Source organism: Tursiops truncatus, chromosome 7 (assembly GCF_011762595.2).
Source record: "Tursiops truncatus isolate mTurTru1 chromosome 7, mTurTru1.mat.Y, whole genome shotgun sequence".
Lineage (NCBI taxonomy): Eukaryota > Metazoa > Chordata > Mammalia > Artiodactyla > Delphinidae > Tursiops > Tursiops truncatus.
The window spans coordinates 92,185,529-92,205,244 of record NC_047040.1 but is presented as its reverse complement, the minus strand read 5'-3'; the positions used below and the strand labels follow the sequence as shown (position 1 = coordinate 92,205,244).

General features: G+C 38.4%; 1 protein-coding gene across 1 annotated transcript in view; it reads left to right on the top strand.

Annotated features, from left to right (window-relative positions):
* The first annotated feature begins 265 nt into the window (after nt 1-265).
* THSD7B (thrombospondin type 1 domain containing 7B) overlaps nt 266-19,716 on the top strand; it is a 764,324-nt gene continuing 744,873 nt past the window's right edge. Inside the window, exon 1 of the mRNA XM_033860221.1 lies at nt 266-560. Within this exon, the coding sequence (XP_033716112.1) occupies nt 422-560 (139 nt within the window). The 5' untranslated portion in view covers nt 266-421. The remainder of the gene's footprint in view (nt 561-19,716) is intronic.

The following is a 19,716-nucleotide window of genomic DNA, read 5'->3' as shown; positions in this document are numbered from 1 at the left end:
CTTAATACCATTGTTAGAATGTTCATTGCCCTATTTGGACTTTGCTGTATGTACAGATCTTCCTCCAAAAATCGTGGGCTCCTCAAGGAGTTTGGCTGAGTAGAAGGAGGGAATGAACCAGGTATCTGCCAACCCTGCTCTTAAAAGCAAAAGTAAACTGATTGGGGGACTGTAGAATCCCTAGAATTGATAACACCTTTCATGGGTAAGGATTGAAAGCGTGGGCTAATTCACGCCTGACCTTAAAATGTTAATATCTTGTAAACTTTCTTTATGGTCATGGCACATTTGTAATGCCATTATGCTAAAGGTTCTAGCAGTCCAAGTGAGTTTTTGTAATTTCTTTACAGAAGAAACTTATGCGATGTTCTTTTTTTTTTCTTTTAGGAATAGGCGAGTCAAGAGGCTGAAAATCTGAAGAATGTGTCCAAAGGGTAACCTGGCTGTCATTCGCTGGTTATGGAGGGGCCTGAGGAAGCTATTTCTATTACTTTCTTTCTTGCTGTCCCATGCAGCTCATTTGGAAGGCAAAAAGGATAATCAGTTCATCTGGAAACCAGGTAGGGATGTCCTGGCTCTTCCTTTGTCCCATTTTCATTAATGAGAAGACTATTCTTTCCATCCTTGTACTTCTTATTTGTGGAGTAGTGGGAAATCTCCAGAGAGGGAAAAACTAGGTTCTTCTTCTTTACAATACATTTGATTCTTATTCCTGCATAATTGTCACCTCCATCCATGATGCTTGTTATCCTTCTGAATTTTCATGTTGTTGTCAATTAAAGTGATGATTTCCATAGTTACATCTGCTGCTCCTTTCTCAAATATATCACCGCTGTGCAGCACATTTGTAGCAAAAATGGCATCTGAATTTAGCTGATATCCTCAGCTAAAAATGCTTTGGACCAGTAATATATGTCTCTTTCTCTTAGGGTACAAACTAGTTAGCTATTTATTATTGAATGTTTTCTAGCATAGATTCTGTATATGTAAGTTTTGGAACATGAAAAATTATCCTAACAACTTTGCCCATTAGTTATAATTTTACAGTTGCCTTAATGTGTTCTGAGATCCTTAGCTACCTCGTACATAAGTATATGAATAAGTTGAGTTGAGGTTTGGAGACTTGCATATAACTTATGTTCTTTTCTAGGTATTTCCTTAATGTGGCTTTGGAAAAGATCTGTTAAATTTTAAAGGCTAATACTTTATCAGCTTAAATTATGAACCCCAAATATCTTGACTGTTTGTATCACTGATTTTTCTTTGCCCTAGATTTTAATTTTCTTAAAGTTTCACAATTAGATCATTTAAAATATGTATTACTATTTCAAGAGTTCATTCTTGAAAATAGAGATAACTTATACACCTGATATCTTAGAACTGGAAAATGTGATGTTGTAGAAGATCTATGGTCCTCAGAGAGTTTTCACTTTAGTCTCATCATCCGTAAATTAAATAGACTGCAAACATATTATGTCACCATGGAAATATGTATAATAGTGTCATTTGCAATATTTAAATGGTTTTGCAAAAACAAAAATGAATTATGCTTTAAAGTATATTAAGTAAAACCCCAGCACCATTAGGGATACAGTCTGGAGGAAATTGAAGTGCATTAAAGCCCCTATAAATTAATTTAATTGTGGGCTCTAATACCACATTAATGATTTTCACTTTTTACCTCACAGTAGTTTTAGGAAGTTTGGAAATAGTTCTAAAAGTCAGGATTGCCTTATGTGAATGAGGCTATTTTATTTTAATCAGAAAAGAGTAAACATTTTATCAGATCTAAATAAGCACATTTATATGACTGTACTCCTGTCTAAAGTTCTCAAAAAAGTGCAGTTAAGACGGAAAGTAGCAAATCTGAAACGTGAATGGGATGCATTAAGAAAATGCGCTTCTGCAACGAAGAGTAGCCCCTGCTCGCTGGAACTAGAGGAAGCCCGCGTGCGGCAACAAAGCCCCAACGCGGCCAAAAGTAAATAAATTTAAAAAGTAAATAAATTTAAAAGAAACTGGGCTTATTTTGAAGGAAATTTTAAAAATAGGCCTGCTTTTCTGAAAGTAGGTCAAGGGAACAAGCTGGTACAGACCCACTCTACAGTGGGGATGGACACTTTGATAGCTGTCACACTTAAGTTTCAGAAGTGAGCATCCTTCCCATCAGATGTTTTGCACTGTTCAAAATGAATATCCATGTCGTCACTCTCATTTTCTCTGGTATTCGTTACTTGTTTCCCTCATTAGTGCGCCATCTAAAAGGTAATAACACATATCTTTTCCCATATGGTTTCATTTCTCAATTACAAATTTATTACTTGTATGTGATCAGACATTTTAAAAGTTGACAAAATTTCAGAGAGAGAAAAACTAGAAGCCAAAGTCTAGGCCACGCATTCCACTCTCGCTTTTCTTACATATCCTTCAGAAACATTCCTTGCACATGTAAGTACATCTCTATGCATAGTTGTGTATATTAATCACACAAAATACACACACATAAGTTTTACTATAATTATTAGTTAGGGTTCTGCCAAAAAAAGAAATGGTACATGCGAAGTAGGTCATTGAGAAGAGTTTAATAAAAGAACTATTTACAGAAGTAGGAAAGTATGAGCAAGGTTTAAGATCAGCTACCAGGAGTTGTGGAGTGCCCCTGAGCAGGTATCAATCTTTATGACACTGGGTCCGTAGTGGCAAAGGAAGGAAGTAGTTTCCGGAATCTGGAGAGAAAACGTTTTTATGGAGAGGGTGCTTGAGAGATGCTGTGGCCTTTAGAGGGATATAAACAAAGTGCAGAGAAAGGTTGGGAGGAGGCTCAAGGTGATGAATGGTCCTTGTCCTCACATCTCCTGCCAGGGATCTCATTGGCTGAATCCAGCCAGAAGCTACAAGGCAAGGGAAGGGAACCTATCCCTTGCCTTGTAGGTCCCAGGTCCATACAGACCTGCCTCCTGGACAGGAAACCAAGTGTGGAATGGTGGAAAATGTGGATCTGAAAATATCTAATTTTTACACATCCGTTTGTACATTCACACAAACAATCAGAATCATACTTGGCAGAATCATCTTCTCCAGGTTGCTTTTATCATATAATGATGTCTTAATGAATATTACACATTAGTGCGCATGGGTCAGTTTCATCTTTTAATGGTTGCATAGTTTTCTTTTGTACTTTTGTTTAATAATTTATTTAAACAGTGCCCTATTGGTTTATCTTTTCTTTCCCTATTGCCTGGCATTTCAGTGGCTTTTAGTTTTTTGCTATTATAAATAGTACTGACATGAATGCAACATTATTTTAAAGGCAGTAAATCAATTTGAGGAGTCATATGCCCCAGAGCATTCTGGGTCATCACCTTCAAAGACAACCTCAACATCTTAGAATCTGTACCTACTTATGCATGATTTATCATTTCTCATTTGCATTTAAAGAAAAGCTCGATTGCAGTTGAAATTAACTGCATTTTTTTGTAGTATATTATCAAATCCAACAACTCAGGTCCAGTGTAATCTGGAATTTGAATAGATTTCCCTGGAGACCCAGATAAACATACCTTATTTTAGAAACCTGGAAACCATTCTCTGGATTTAGGCTGTGGCGCCAGTCACTTAAGCTCTTTGCTGGTATCTATTGTTTTTCCCCTGAATCCATAGTTTAGATGTTAGTCCACCTCATCCAAATTAGAAGCATTTCTAAGTGAGTCCTGGCTTTGGAAAAACAATGGATTGATGAAGAGTAAGTGAGTGATATGTTATGTTGCTAAGGATTTCTCTACTGCGTGAGAGTCTGATGAGATGTAGGCTGTGGGGTCATTGATCTGGCAAGATCAGGCTGTCATCATTGTGATGAGATCTGTTGATCTATATTTAGTGTTGGGCAATTGGACATCCATGCCAAGAAAGAAGGATCATGTCAGCAAGCGTATCAGATAAGGAGTGATGCTATGCTGCTTGTTGTTTTAAGTAAACACATAGCTATTCATGTCTGCATGCTCTGTAGAGATGAACAGATCATGGACTCTGAAGCCACAATAACTAGTGGTCTCTTAAAAAATTTGTCAATATTGGTCCTAAGAGGTTCATTCATTCCTCCGATCGTTGCTGAGACCTTATTGTGTGCGAGGCACTATTACAAATACATGAGATAAGTTGAGAATAAAACTGACAAATCCTTGATCCTCATGAACAGGCTAATAAACATGATCAAGAAATTAAATAGAGAGTGTGTTGGATGGTGATGAGTGCTTACGAGGAAAGATAAGGCAAGGAGGAAGGATATGCAGTGATAGGTGAGAGACTAAGAGTTTTTTTCTCATTGTGGTTTTTTAATTAATTTATTAATTTATTTTTTATTTTTTTGTGGTACGCGGGCCTCTCACTGTTGTGGCCTCTCCCGTTGTGGAGCACAGGCTCCGGACGCGCAGGTTCAGCGGCCATGGCTCACGGGTCCAGCCGCTCCGCGGCATGTGGGATCTTCCCAGACCGGGGCACGAACCCGTGTCCCCTGCATCGGCAGGCGGGCTCTCAACCACTGCACCACCAGGGAAGCCCTTAATTTATTTTTTTATTGAAGTATAGTTGATTTATATGTATTAGTTTCAGTTGTACAGCAAACTGATTCAGTTATATATATATTCTTTTTCAGATTCTTGTCCCATATAGGTTATTACAAAATATTGAGTATAGTTCCCTGTGCTATACAGTAGGGCCTTGTTGTTGTTTATCTATTTTATATATAGTAGTGTGTGTATATTACTCCCAAATTCTTATTTTATCCCCCCGCCCACCTTTCCCCTTTGGTAAACGTAAGTTTGTTTTCTATCTTGGTAAGTCTGTTTTTGTTTCGTAAATAAGTTCATTTGTATCATTTTTTAAGATTCCACATGTAAGTGATATCTGAGAGACTGACATTTGAAGTGGGTGGGCTATGGGCTGCCTCACTGAGGAAGGGAATTTGAGTAAAGACCTGAAGGAAGTGAGGGAGCCAGCCATGGGGATATCAGGGAAAATCCCAGATGGGGGGAACCACAAGAGCAAAAGGCCCTGAGGCAGGCGTGGCTGTGGCATGTTTGAGGACCAGAGAAGAGGCCACCGTGCTGGAGCAGAGTGAACATGGCGGGCAGTGATAGGAGGTCACGTCAGAGGGGTCATCAGGCCCAAATCAGGTATGTCTTCATAGGTTGGAATACAATTTTGGCTTTTACTCTTGGGCGAGATAGAAAGACATGGGGGAGTTTTTAGAGAGTGGTGACGTGATCTTTTTTTTTTAAATAATATTTTAATAGGATTATCTTGGATGGTCAGTTGAGCAAGTGGTCACGAGGAAACCAGCTGGGAGGCTACTATAGAAATAAGGACGAGTTGACGATAATAGCTTGAATGAAGGTCATGGCAGAGAAGGTGGTGAGAAGCGGTTGAAGGTCGGATATATTTAAGGCCATGGTTTTCTACCAGGGGAGATTGTGCCCAGCAGGGGACATTTGGGAATGCCACAACTGGTTGTCACAACTGGGTTGTGCTAGCTACATCTGTGAGTAGAAGCCAGGGATGCTGCTAAACACTGTAAAATGTAGAGGACAGCCCGCACAATAAAGAATTATCCTGCCCAAAATGTCAGCCCAGATTGAGAGACATTGTTTTGAGGTAAAACCATTATGATTTACTGGTGTGGGGAGGGGGAGGGAGAGAGATACAAGGGTAATACTGAGGATTTGCCCTGAGCAACCAGGAGAGTGGAGTTGCCATCATTTAACCTGGGCTACTGGGAAGGAGCTGGCATGGAGGGAATATGAGTAACTTGGTATTGGCCATGTTCAGTTTTTAAGTCTGTTAGAAATTCACATGGAGATGTTGACCAGGGAGTTGGGTCTGAATTCAGGAGTCAGGTCTCTGCGACAGATATAAGTTTGGAAGTCCCTAGCAGTGAGGTAGCATTTAAATGTATAGCCTTAGAAATGAAGAGGCGACCTTGAAATTTGTGATCCTGTGTATATAAAGGATAAGTTTCTAATTTACTTCCTCTGGGCCAAATGACATTAAAAAAAAGTATGGTGGTAAAATACACATAACATAAACTTTACCATTTTAACCATTTTAAAGTATACAATTCATTGACATTTAGTATATGCACAGTGTGTTGGAAACGTTACCACTGTCTACTTCCAGAACATTTTCACTGTTCCAAATTACATTTTACAAGTATTTATAAAAAGACTGGAAAACAATTTGCTGTGAATAATGAGGTCTGAAAGAAAAAAAAATCCATATTTGTCTTTTTGTGAGAGGTTCTTTTAATAGCCTTAAGTTATCCTCAGAGGTCACTCCGTATACTAGAAAAAGCATACTTTGTATACTTTGTACACAGGCGGACTCACATTCAAGTCCTAAGCATCTAGAAAGGAGAAAGTTATTTAACCTCTCTGAGACCTATTTATCTATTGGAAATGAGGGCAGTAAATAACTTAAGAGGACTGGTTTGAAAATCAAAGTAAAACAAATATATTGAAAAACTTAGTGTATTATAGCTACTCATAAATGTTAGCTATTTATCATTATTATATAATTATTTGATGTTTGAAATATTCTTGCTTTTATGTTATGCAGTTTTTGCATACTTTTTTCCTTTAGACTCACAAAAGAGGTGAGATCAACTTGACAGCTATATATACTTTCTTAGTGAATGGTCATAGGTAATTTTGCTGACTTTTTAGCTCTAAAACTTTCTATATGACAGACTCTTGGAACGTTTTAATTTCAGTAGATCCTTCCCGGTGAATAAAAAGGGCGAGAATAATGACCTATGTTCTAAGAACTAAGTAGATAAGTTAAAATTAATCTTTTTGAAAGAAAAAAGCGAGACTATGAAAATGATGTTGGGTAAGAAAAAAGGATCTCACTTAGGTTAATATTTAATTATAGCTTAAATAATAACGTTTTCAGAGTTGAAAGGACTTTGAAGAAAAATGATATTTTATATATATATGTATATTTAAGTTTAGGAACCTTAGAGACAATACAGTGTTCTTAGGATAAAGCTAATTTTTTGAATATGTGCTAGAAGTTAGTAAAATATTTCTTCTGAGAATTTTATTAAATTGGAATCATTTAAATTACATCTATGGCTATTAATTTATCTTAGAGCTATGTGTATAATAAATTCTCAATGGTGTTATTTCTGTGATATCAAAAAACATAGAAATGTATGGCATGGGATTCACTGCTAAAACCTCTAATTATTTCTCCTTGGAGGCCACAAGTACTAATTTGGTAATGTTCCCAATAAGCCAGAAAAAGTCTATATTACCTAAATAATTTGAAATAAATTACTCCGATTTTTTCGAAACATTACTATAATGGAGGCTCCCTGAGGAGAGGGATGTTGTTGGTTTTATTCACTGATATATTCCCAGTACTCAGAACATAAATAAATGTTGCATAAAATACCCCCAGCACATTAAATACTTGTAGAATGAGGGGCACTGTCTTGTGTGTGTGTGTGTGTGTGTGTGTGTGTGTGTGTGTGTGTGTGTGTATTTAGGGGAGTTGAGAAGTGAAGAGGTGAAGAAATAGAACATATGATACATGTGATTCTAGAACTTGAAATATTGGGGTGGTCAAAAAGTTCGTTCGGATGTTCCCATAAGATGGCACGGAAAAATCCGAATGAACTTTTTGGCCAACCCAATATATATTGAAGAGAGGATATGAAATGATGAAAACCAAAGTCAACCTTATAAATCAGTAAATATGAAAATTAATGATCTGTATTTTCTTGTTCCTTGGTTCCAGTACCATTTCTGATCATCTCTGGAAAAGATGTTGAACACAATTTGTATGAAAAGAAATAGGTACACATAGTAAGAAATTTAACTATTACTGCAATTCTCATGATGAGATATTACAGTTGCATGTTGTCTTCCATTTAATTTCCTCAGAGACAGCCAGTTTCAACTCTTTTTACTGTTTATCCTGATGTTTACCTCCATATTTCTAAGTAATATACTCATTGTTGATATTTCTTGATTTGTGTTGAATATTTCCTATTGATTTTGTCCTATGTCAGCTGAAGATTTATCTCTCATCTACCTACCCCTTTCCCTCCTTATTGCCTCCCTTGAAAGTAGTTATATCAAAATACTTAGATCAATGAACAGTGATTGTATTATTATTTCTACATAGATACTGTTCTCTGCTGAGTCAAGCAGTGTACCATACTTCCGCCTCCTTTTTTTTCAGCTTTTTGTTTTATACAGAAATTAAAAATGGCCTCATCTTTTCTTTTGCTTTGCCTTCTTCGAGTCTACTGCTGCTTTCCCCCTGATGCTCCAGCTGACATACCCATACTAATTTTTTTTTTTTTTTTAGCGATGTGGAGCATCTTTTTTTAAAAAATATTTATTTATTTAATTTTATTTTTGGCTGCATTGGGTCTTAGTTGCAGCACATGGGACCTTCGCTGTGGTATGTTGGATACTTCGATGCAGGGTGCGGACTCTTTGTTGTCGTGCATGGGCTTCTCTCTAGTTGTGGCGGCATGGGCTCCAGAGCACGTGGGCTCTGTAGTTGCAGCTCACATGCTTAGTTGCCCCGCGGCATGTGGGATCTTAGTTCCCCGACCAGGGATTGAACTCGTGTCCCCTGCATTGGAAGGCGGATTCTAAACCAGTGGACCACCAGGGAAGTCCCCCATATTAATTTTTTGAAACATTTAAGCACTGTTCAAAACCCTTTATTATGTTTTTTGGGGGGAGATCTTTCCACAGCCCTCTGCCCTCCTGATTCAGTGTGGACTGCTGCACAGCTTCTCATCTTGAACCCCTTGTTCCCAGTTCCAGTACCAGTTCTCTTCCTTGCCTTTGTGGCTTTATTTTCTAGAACTGCTAAAATAGGGTACATTGGAAGTCATTTTTCATGTCTGAAAGGGTCTCTGCTTGTCATATACTTGACTGATAGCTTGGGTGTGGAGTTCAAGGTTAAAAAGCACTTTTCCCTCAGAATTTTGAAGGCTCTGCTCTACGTATTCCAGCCTCCAGTATTGTTGCTAAGAAGTTTTTGTCATTCTGATCTCATCTCTGTATGTTCTGTTTGTTTCTTTTCCTCTTTCTGAATCTTCTTTTTATCCACGAAGTTCTGAAATTTCATAATTATGTACTTTGGGGTGATTCCTTTCTCCTTTATTTTACTGGCAATTAGGAGAATATTTTAGCAATATACTCATGCTCTGCAGTTCTGAGATTTATTTTTTATATGATTTTCTACCTCTGTTGGCTCTCTTCTGAAACTCCTTAGACAGGTGTTTTACCTCTCTAATTGATCTTCAAATTTTAGATATTTCTACTGTTTTTTCTTCTGTTTGCATTTTTATTCTAATTTCTAAAATATTTATTACATTTCATCTTTCAACCCTTCCATTGAATATTTTTTTTGGCAGTACGCAGGCCTCTCACTGCTGTGGCCTCTCCCGTTGCAGAGCACAGGCTCCGGACACGCAGGCTCAGTGGCTGTGGCTCACGGGCCCAGCTGCTTCACGGCATGTGGGATGGTCCCGGACTGGGGCACGAACCCACGTCCCCTGCATCGGCAGGTGAACTCTCAACCACTGTGCCACCAGGGAAGCCCCATTGAGTATTTTTTATTTCAGCCAGCACATTTTAAATTTCTAAGATATCTTATTCTATAATTTTTAATTTTTTTAATTTTTAATTTTTTTCACATCTTTATTGGAGTATAAATGCTTTACAATGTTGTGTTAGTTTCTGCTGTACAACAAAGTGAATCAGCTATATGTATACATATATCCCCGTATCCCCTCCCTCTTGGGGCTCCCTCCCACCGTCCCTATCCCATTCCTCTAGGTGGTCACAAAGCATCGAGTTGATCTCCTTATGCTATGCAGCAGTTTCCCACTAGCCATGCATTTTACATTTGGTGGTGTATATATGTCAGTGCTACTCTCTCACTTCATCCCAGCTTTCTCTTTCCCCCTATGCCCTCAAGTCCGTTCTCTACATCTGTGTCTTTATTCCTGCCCTGCCACTAGGTTCATCAGTACCGCTTTTTTACATTCCATATATATGCATTAGAAATGGTATTTGTTTTTCTCTTTCTGACTTACTTCACTTCTGTGTGGCACATTCTCGGTCCACCCACCTCACTACAAATAACTCAGTTTCATCCCTTTTTATGGCTGAGTAATATTCCATTGTATATATGTGCCACATCTTCTTTATCCATTCATCTGCTGATGGACATTTAGGTTGCTTCCATGTCCTGGCTCTTGTAAATAGTGCTGCAATGAACATTGTGGTACATGTATTTTTGAATTATGGTTTTCTCAGGGTATATGCCCAATAGTGGGATTGCTGGGTCATATGGTAGTTTTTTAAGGAAGCTCCATACTGTTCTCCATAGTAGCTGTATCAATTTATATTCCCACCAACAATGCAGGAGGGTTCCCTTTTCTCCACACCCTCTCTAGCATTTATTGTTTGTAGATTTTTTGATGATGGCCATTCTGACCGGTGTGAGGTGTTACCTCATTGTGGTTTTGATTTGCAATTCTCTAATGTTTAGTGATGTTGAGCATTTTTTCATGTATTTGTTGGCCATCTGTATGCCTGTTTTGGAGAAATGTCTATTTAGGTCTTCTGCCCATTTTTGTTTGTTTTTGTGATATTGAGCAGCATGATCTGCTTGTATATTTTGGAGATTAATCATTTTGTCCATTGATTCATTTGCACATATTTTCTCCCATTTTGAGGGTTGCCTTTTTGTCTTGTTTATGGTTTCCTTTTCTGTGCAAAAGCTTTGAAGTTTCATTAGGTCCCATTTGTTTATTTTTGTTTTTATTTCCCTTACTCTAGGAGGTGGGTCAAAAAGGATCTTGCTGTGATTTATGTCATAGAGTGTTCTGCCTATGTTTTCCTCTAAGAGTTTTATAGTGTGGGTCTTACATTTAGATCTTTAATCCATTTTGAGTTTATTTTTGTGTATGGTGTTAGGGAGTGTTCTAATTTCATTCTTTTACAGGTATCTATCCATTTTTCCCAGCACCACTTACTGAAGAGGCTGTCTTTTCTCCATTGTATATTCTTGCATCCTTTGTCAAAGATAAGGTGACCATATGTGTGTGGGTTTATTTCTGGGCTTTCTATCCTGTTCCATTGATCTATATTTCTGTTTCTCTGCCAGTACCATATTGTTTTGATTATGGTAGCTTTGTAGTATAGTCTGAAGTCAGGGAGACTGATTCCTCCAGCTCCGTTTTTCTTTCTTAAGATTGCTTTGGCTGTTCGGGGTCTTTTGTGTTTCCATACAAACTGTAAAATTTCTTGTTCTAGTTCTACGAAAAATGCCATTGGTAATTTGATAGGGATTGCACTGAACCTGCAGATTGCTTTGGGTAGTATAGTCATTTTCACAATATTGATTCTTCTAATCCAGGAGCATGGTATATCTCTCTGTTTATGTTATTTTTGATTTCTTTCATCAGTGTTTTACAGTTTTCCGAGTACAGATCTTTTGCTTCCTTAGGTAGGTTTACTCCTAGGTATTTTTTGTTGTTGTTGTGATGGTAAATGGGATTGTTTCCTTAATTTCTCTTTTTGATCTTTCGTTTTTAGTTTTTGGAATGTAAGAGATTTCTGTGCATTAATTTTGTATCCTGCAACCTTACCAAATTCATTGATTAGTTCTAGTAGTTTTCTGGTGGCATCTTTAGGATTCTCTATGTATAGTATCATGTCATCAGCAAACAGTGACAGTTTTACTTCTTTTCCAATTTGGATTCCTTTTATTTCTTTTTCTTCTCTGATTGCTGTGGCTAGGACTTCCAATATTATACTGAATAATAGTGGCAAGAGTGGACATCCTTGTCTTATGCCTGATCTTAGAGGAAATGCTTTCAGTTTTTCACCATTGAGAATGAGGTTTGCCTTGGGTTTGTCGTATATGGCTTTTATTATGTTGAGGTACATTTCCTCTGTGCCCACTTTCTGGAGAGTTTTTATCATAAACTTATGTTGAATTTTGTCAACAGCTTTTTCTGAATCTATTGAGATGATCATATGGTTTTTATTCTTCAATTTATTAATATGGTGTATCACATTGATTTGCGTATATTGAAGAATCCTTGCATCTCTGGGATAAATCCCACTTGATCATGGTGTATGATCCTTTTAATGTGCTGTTGGATTCTGTTTGCTAGTAGTTTGTTGGGTATTTTTCCGTCTATGTTCATCAGTGATATTGGTCTATAATTTCTTTTTTTGTGATATCTTTGTCTGGTTTTGGTATCAGGGTGACACTGGCCTCGTAGAATGAGTTTGTGAGTGTTCCTCCCTCTGCAGTTTTTGGAAGAGTTTGAGAAGGATAGGTGTTAACTCTTCTCTAAATGTTTGATAGAATTTGCCTGTGAAGCCATCTGGTGTTGGACTTTTGTTTGTTGGAAGATTTTTAATTACAGTTTCAATTTTATTACCTGTGATTCATCTGTTTATATTTTCTAAATCTTCCTGGTTTGATCTTGGAAGGTTGTACTTTTCCAAGAATTTGTCCATTTCTTCCAGATTGTCCATTTTATTGGTATAGAGTTGCTTGTAGTAATCTCTTATGATCTTTTGTATTTCTGCAGTGTCAGTTGTAATCTTTCCTTTTTCACTTCTATTTTTATTGATTTGAGTCCTCTCCCTTTTTTCTTGATGAATGTGGCTAAAGGTTTATCAATTTTGTTTATCTTTTCAAAGAACCAACTTTTACTTTTATTGATCTTTGCTTTTTTTCTTCGTTTCTATTTCATTTATCTCTGCTCTCATCTTTATGATTCTTTCCTTCTACTAACTTTGGGTTTTCTTTGTTCTTCTTTTTCTAGTTGCTTTAGGTGTAAGGTTAGATTGTTTATTTGAAGTTTTTCTTATTTCTTTAGGTGAGCTTGAATTGCTATGAACTTCCCTCTTAGAAGTGCTTTTGCTGTGTCCCATAGGTGTTGGATCGTCGTGTTTTCATTGTCATTTGTTTCTAGGTATTTTTTTTTAGTTTTTTGATTTCTTCAGTGATCTCTTGGTTGTTTAGCAGCACACTGTTTAGCCTCCATCTATTTGTGTTGTTTACTGTTTTTTTTCCTGTAATTGTTATCTAATCTCATAGCGTTGTGGTCGGGAAAGATACTTGATAAGAATTCAGTTTTCTTAAACTTTCCAAGGCTTGATTTGTGACCCAAGATGTGACCTATTCTGGAGAACGTTCCATGCGCACTTGAGAAGGTGTATTCTTCCGCTTTCAGCTGGAATGTCCTAAAAATATCAATTAAGCCTATCTGGTTTATTGTATCATTTAAAGCTTGTGTTTCCTTATTTATTTTCTGTCTGGATGATTTGTCTATTGGTGTAAGTGGGGTGTTAAAGTCTCCTAGTATTATTGTGTTACTGTCGATTTCCCCTTTTATGACTGTTAGCCTTTGCCTTATGTATTGAGGTGCTCCTATGTTGGGTGCATAAATGTTTATAATTGTTATGTTTTCTTCTTGGATTGATCCCTTGATCATCATGTAACGTCCTTCTTTATCTCTTGTAACAGTCTTTATTTTAAAGTCTATTTTAAATGATATGAGTATTGCTACTCCAGCTTTCTTTTGATTTCCATTTGCATGGAGTATCTTTTTCCATCCCCCTCACTTTCAGTCTGTATATGTCCCTAAGTCTGAAGTAAGTTTCTTGTAGACAGCATATATAAGGGTCTTGTGTTTGTATCCATTCAGCCAGTCTGTGTCTTTTGGTTGGAGCATTTAATCCATTTACATTCAAGGTGATTATCGATATGTATGTTCCTATTACCATTTTCTGAATTGATTTGGGTTTGTTTTTATGGGTCTTTTTCATCTCTTGTGTTTCCCACTTAGAGAAGTTCCTTTAGCATATGTTGTAAAGCTGGTTGTGTGCTGCTGAGTTCTCATAGCTTTTGCTTGTCTGTAAAGCTTTTGATTTCTCCATTGAATCTGAATGAGATCCTTGCGGGGTAGAATAATCTTGCTTGTAGGTTTTCCCTTTCAGCACTTTAAATATGTCCTACCACTTCCTTCTGGCTTGCAGAGTTTCTGCTGAAAGATCAGCTGTTAACCTTATGGGGATTCCCTTGTATGTTATTTGTTGCTTTCCCCTTGCTGCTTTTAATAGTTTTTCTTTGTATTTAATTTTTGATAGTTTGATTAATATGTTTCTTTGCATGTTTCTCCTTGGATTTATCCTGTTTGGGACTCTCCACACTTCCTGAACCAGATTGACTATTTCCGTTCCCATGTTAGGGAAGTTTTCAACTATAATCTCTTCAAATATTTTCTCAGACCCTTTCTTGTTCTCTTTTTCTTCTGGGACCCCTATAATTTGAATGTTGTTGTGTTTAATGTTGTCCCAGATGTCTCTGAGACTGTCCTCAATTCTTTTCATTCTTTTTTCTTTATTCTGCTCCCTGGCAGTTATTTCCACTATTTTATCTTCCAGCTCACTTATCCGTGTTTCTGCCTCAGTTATTTTGCTCTTGATTCATTCTAGAGTGTTTTTAATTTCAGTTCTTCTGTTGTTCATCACTGTGTGTTTGCTCTTTGATTCTTTACGATCCGTGTTAAATTTTTCTTGTATTTTCTCCATTCTGTTTCTGAGATTTTGGATTATCTTTACTATCATTACTCTGAATTCTTTTTCAGGTAGGTTGCCTCTTTCATCTTCATTTATTTTGGTCTTGAAGGTTTTTACCTTGCTCCTTCCTCTGTAACATATTTTTTTGTCGTTTCATTGTTCTTTTTTTTTTTTTTTGATGGGTGGGGCTGTATTCCTGTCTTACTGGTTGTTTGGCCTGAAGCATCCAGCACTGGAGTTTGCAGGCCGTTGGGTATAGTTGGGTCTTGGTGCCGAGATGAATGCCTCTGGGATGCCGCACTCTGATTAATATTCCCTGAGGTCTGAGGTTCTCTCTTAGTCCAGCGGTTTGGACTCAGTGCTCCCACCACTGGAGCTTGGGCTCAACCTCCAGCTGGGAACCAAGATCCTGCAAGCTGTGTGGCACAGCAGAAAAAAAAAAAAAGAAAGAAAGGAGCAGTACAATTAAAAAGAATAAAAAATAAAATAAAATTAGAAAGATAAAAAATATATTAGGAAAAATAAAAATGTAATTGAAAAAACTGCAACAATTTAAACAAAACCACAACTGAAAAAAGAAAAAAAAAGGGAGGGGGGAACAAGCCAAAAAGAGCAGAACAATAACAAAGTAGAAAGAAGAAAATAAAATCAGAAAAATAGAAGATTTATTAGAAAAAATAAAAATATAAATGAATCAACAACAACAAGGTAAGACAGAGCCCCATCCTGAAAAAAGAAAAAAAAAAAAGAAAGCCTTGGCTATGGGGTGTGGAGTTTGGGTTGGGGTGGAACTTAGGCAGGGGCGAGCTTTAGGGTGGGGTGGTGCCTAGGCCTGGGGGGGTGACATTTGAGCATGGGGGGGTGCCTAGGCACAGCCAGAAAAGACCTTGAGGGTGGGGCCTAGGCGGGGCGACGTTCACGCGTGGGGCAGGGCCTCTGCTTAGAACCTGCACAGCAGGGGAAAAGCATCATGTCCAAAGAGGAGCCTCTGGAGTGTGGGGCTCTGGAGTTTGGTGGTAAGGCCCTGGGTGAGGGTGTGTGGGTGGGGTTTAGGCCCAGCGTAGTTGGAGGGAGTCTCAGAGGGGGCCTCCGAGTGTAGAGGTGGGGCCCTGGGTGGGGGTTTAGGGGCGGTGCTTGGGCTCTGCATGGCAGGAGGGAGGCTCTGAGGGCAGAGGATTAGGTCCAGGAGCCCAACAGCCTCCCCGGTGCCTAAGTGGATAGGGAAAGCACTGGCTGCATTCCCTTCTGTTCCTCCACTCCCACCCAACGCCTGTCTCCCCCAGGGTCTCCCCTGTTGCCACTGGACCCCTAACAGTGGGTGGGTCCCACTGGGTGTAGGAACTCCTCCCCTCCCCCAGCTGCCCCTCAGGCTTGCCAGTCCTGTAGGTCTGGCCTTTACTTTGGCTCCCCCTTTCCCCCCACTTCCATTCCCTCAGGAGCCGAATGGCTGGAGTGGGCCTCAGTGGGCAGAGGATCACGCCCGGCATCTCAGCAGGCTCCCCGGAGCCCTAGTGGGCAGGGGAAACCTGGCCACATTCACTTTTAATCTTCTGCCCTCCCAGTGACCCCCCAATTTCCCCCTTTGGGAGTGGGATCCCTTCCCCACCCCCAGCCACCCCTCAGGGGCTGGTCCTATCCTGCCTCCACTTCTCCTCACCCCTCATTCCCCCCACACCGCATGTCCTACCCGGTCACTGGGGGTTCCTTCCACCCTCTTAGGTGGACGTGGTCCCCCACCGGTGCCTGGTAGGTGCCCTAGTTGTGCAGAGATGCGAATTCCGTGTCCTCCTAGTCTGCCATCTTAACTCCACCCTATAATTTTTTAAATTGCATCTTGTTTTACAGATGCAGTGTGTTTTCATTGAGAGGATGTTAATAATAATTTAACCTTCTCCTTTTCATTCTCTGTACCATTTATGCTCCCTCTAAATCTGTTACTCTTTTATTCCTTTATTTGTTTGATCATGGCCTGTGATATGGGGAGTTTTCTTCTAATGTCTGCTGATCATTGACTATTTCTTTAGTGTTTCTGATTATTGAGGGTGAGACCTTAAAAGCTGATTGACATTCTATGTATGTGACTCAGCTGTTTGGGCTTCTCTTTCAGGCTCTACTGAGTGGTGCACTGGCTTTTTTTATTGGGGGATGGGTTTCTCAAAAAATCTATATCCATCAGTACCTGAAGGTCTTTTATCCAGGGCTTATTATGGATATTATATAAGGTGAAGGCTAAGCTGCTATAAAAAAGATGTACCCAAGTACATGGTTTAAAAATAGGGCTTCCCTGGTGGCGCAGTGGCTGGGAGTCCGCCTGCTGATGCAGGGGACATGGGTTCGTGCCCCGGTCCGGGAGGATCGCACATGCTGCAGAGCGGCTGGGCCCGTGAGCCATAGCCACTGAGCCTGCGCGTCCGGAGCCTGTGCTCCGCAACGGGAGAGGCCACAACAGTGAGAGGCCCGCGTACCGCAAAACAAAAACAAAAACAAAACAAAACTTCCTGAGGAGTTGAATTTTGTTGCCTGTTTTCCTGCAAATATTGAAGAAGGGACAGAGGAAGGGATCTGAGCGGCTAATTAATTCCATTTATAGGCTTTTAATTATCCCCCATTTCAAGCCATAAGCCTTACTACTTTTTTCTAGGGCCTTTAGGACACAAACTTTCTCAGAGTTCTGTAAGTATAAATTAGTTTTTTCTGTTGTTGTTACCATATTCTTCTGTAGGCAGAATCTTCAGCTTCCTTTACACTTTCAAGTTGCTTACTGCTCCTCTACCTGTTCCCCATGTTCCAAAATTCATTGCTGTCTATTCTACACCTCTAGTTCTATATTTTTGTCCCTTATTGATATCTATCTTTTAATACCTTTACTGTCATTTCAAGGGAGCATTAGGAAGGAGTGAAAATACACACAAGTGTCATGTCCCCCAAGTTAATGGGAAGTCTTCTAACCTTTCTGTCACTTCTGTTTTAGGCTATTTATTCTGGAATAGAAAGGATGTTGAATGTTAATTTTTGTGGTGATTGACTCAGTTATTCTCTTTGAGCATGTACTCCAAAATCTGTTTTATAATAAAATTCACTGGCCAACCACACTTTTCCCAGGTTAAAAATTTGTTTTAATTTAATCTAAATGTTCATTGGCTCTGTATGATTCGTGTCAGACTGAGCTGTTGGATTGGGGATTTATAGGGAGAAGATTTCCCCTTGGAGGTCAAATTATCAATGGAACAATTCCTTTACGGCCACCTGGAAATTATCTTCCTTCAACTTTTTCTTTCATGGTGAAATTTTGATATTTAAGATAAGTTTCATTTTTTCTTAACTAAGAAAACAGAGGATTCTGTGCAAAGAAGTATGAAAGTCAAAGATGAAAACTAGTCAGACCTATCAAAGTGGGATTGAAATATGAATTAAAGACCAAAAGACAGTATTACAAATTCATAAAGCAACCTTAAAAGCTTATTTTATGAACATCTTCATGGCCATCATCTTATTACCGTGAATCACAGGCAGTGTTGATTGGAACTAAAAAAGGAGAAAAAGCCTAGCTTCTTGTGGGTTGGTTATGGATTTACTTAATTCATGCAGTTATTTTGATATATCAACAAAGTTCCCCCAACTTTACAGCCACAGGTGACATCTGTGCTACAGACATTAGTGCCACAGGTAATATCTGAGACTTAGAGAAATAATTTCAAAAGTGTATGTTTAACACCATTCATATTTACTACTCTCTTTAATACTATGTACTGTTAAAGCTTATTTTCATAGCAAATGTATGCATATGAATTAACCATCTCATCCTTTTGTTTCTTTTATTCTTTGGAATTACTATGGTAGCCAGACTGTGGTTCCTGTAGGCAATCTGTGATATTACTACCCTCTTACCTTGATCATTTTTCCCCCAAATGAGGAAAACAATAAGCTACTGTGGAAAGAAGTGGTTTTATCACCCAACGGTGAATTTCATTCATGGATGCACTTCATGAATGAAACTGGTAAGAATAACATATGGATATGTTTTTTTTGTGTGGATTTTTCCTCAGGGTTAATAATTTTTTTTAATTGAATACAGCTGCTCAAGGATTTTTGTTGCTAAGTATACTCACTATGTTGAAAAGGAATGGCTTCCTTTTAAATCTTTTTAGACTACCATTTTGAGGCTTAATTACTTAGCTGTATTTGTAGAGAACCTGTAAACCATAGAGATGCTGACAGCACACATTAGGTAGGCTGCTGCGGTGGTTCAGATCACAGGTACCAAAGTCAGACTGTCTGGGTGCTAAGCGAAGGTGTGTGACCTCAACATTACGCCTTTGCTTTCTCATCACTAAAATGGGAATAAATGAGAAAGTCTATGTAAAGCATAGTTCATATTCTGTATTACATACTCAAAAGTACATTTTCTATACTCAGAGTATTACATGATCAAAGTCATATTAAGTACTCAATTAATGCTACCTTTTTGTTGCTATTTAATGGATGCTACTGTAAGAGATTATTTCCTGTCCCTCCCACCGCCTGCCATGTAGAACACAATTTAGCTTAGATATATAGACATGCAAGTATAAAGAATATTATTTCTCTCTAGAGGTCATCTGATATCCTTTTACTTCACTTTAAAGTTTATCTTCTAAAATAAGTGTTTTTAAAATTTCCATTTTATTGCTTATTTCTATTGGCCTTCCTCATGCACCTTAGCTGGTTCAAATATTGGATCTCCAATAATATTGTCCCCTGTCATTTCCATTTATAGAATGCTTTTATTGTTTTCAAAGCAAGAGCTAGGGGTTCTAGCCAATACAATTTACCAGGCAGAATGCAGTCTCAAAGCTTACTTAAGAGCCAAGAATGTGTAGCCTGTTTGACCAAACCTGCGATTGAACTTAGATGGGTCCATATGATTGACTTCCTCCAGCTTCAAATTTGGAATGAGAAAAATCAAGGATGTGAGCCACACCTTGGTATTTGATGATAAGGTCAAAAATTATTATATTATAATACCTTTCCTTTTGTCTTCCCTGGTCCTGACAATAGCCTGAGATGTTTTGGGAAGGGTCAGGAAGAAAACAAGTTTGAATAG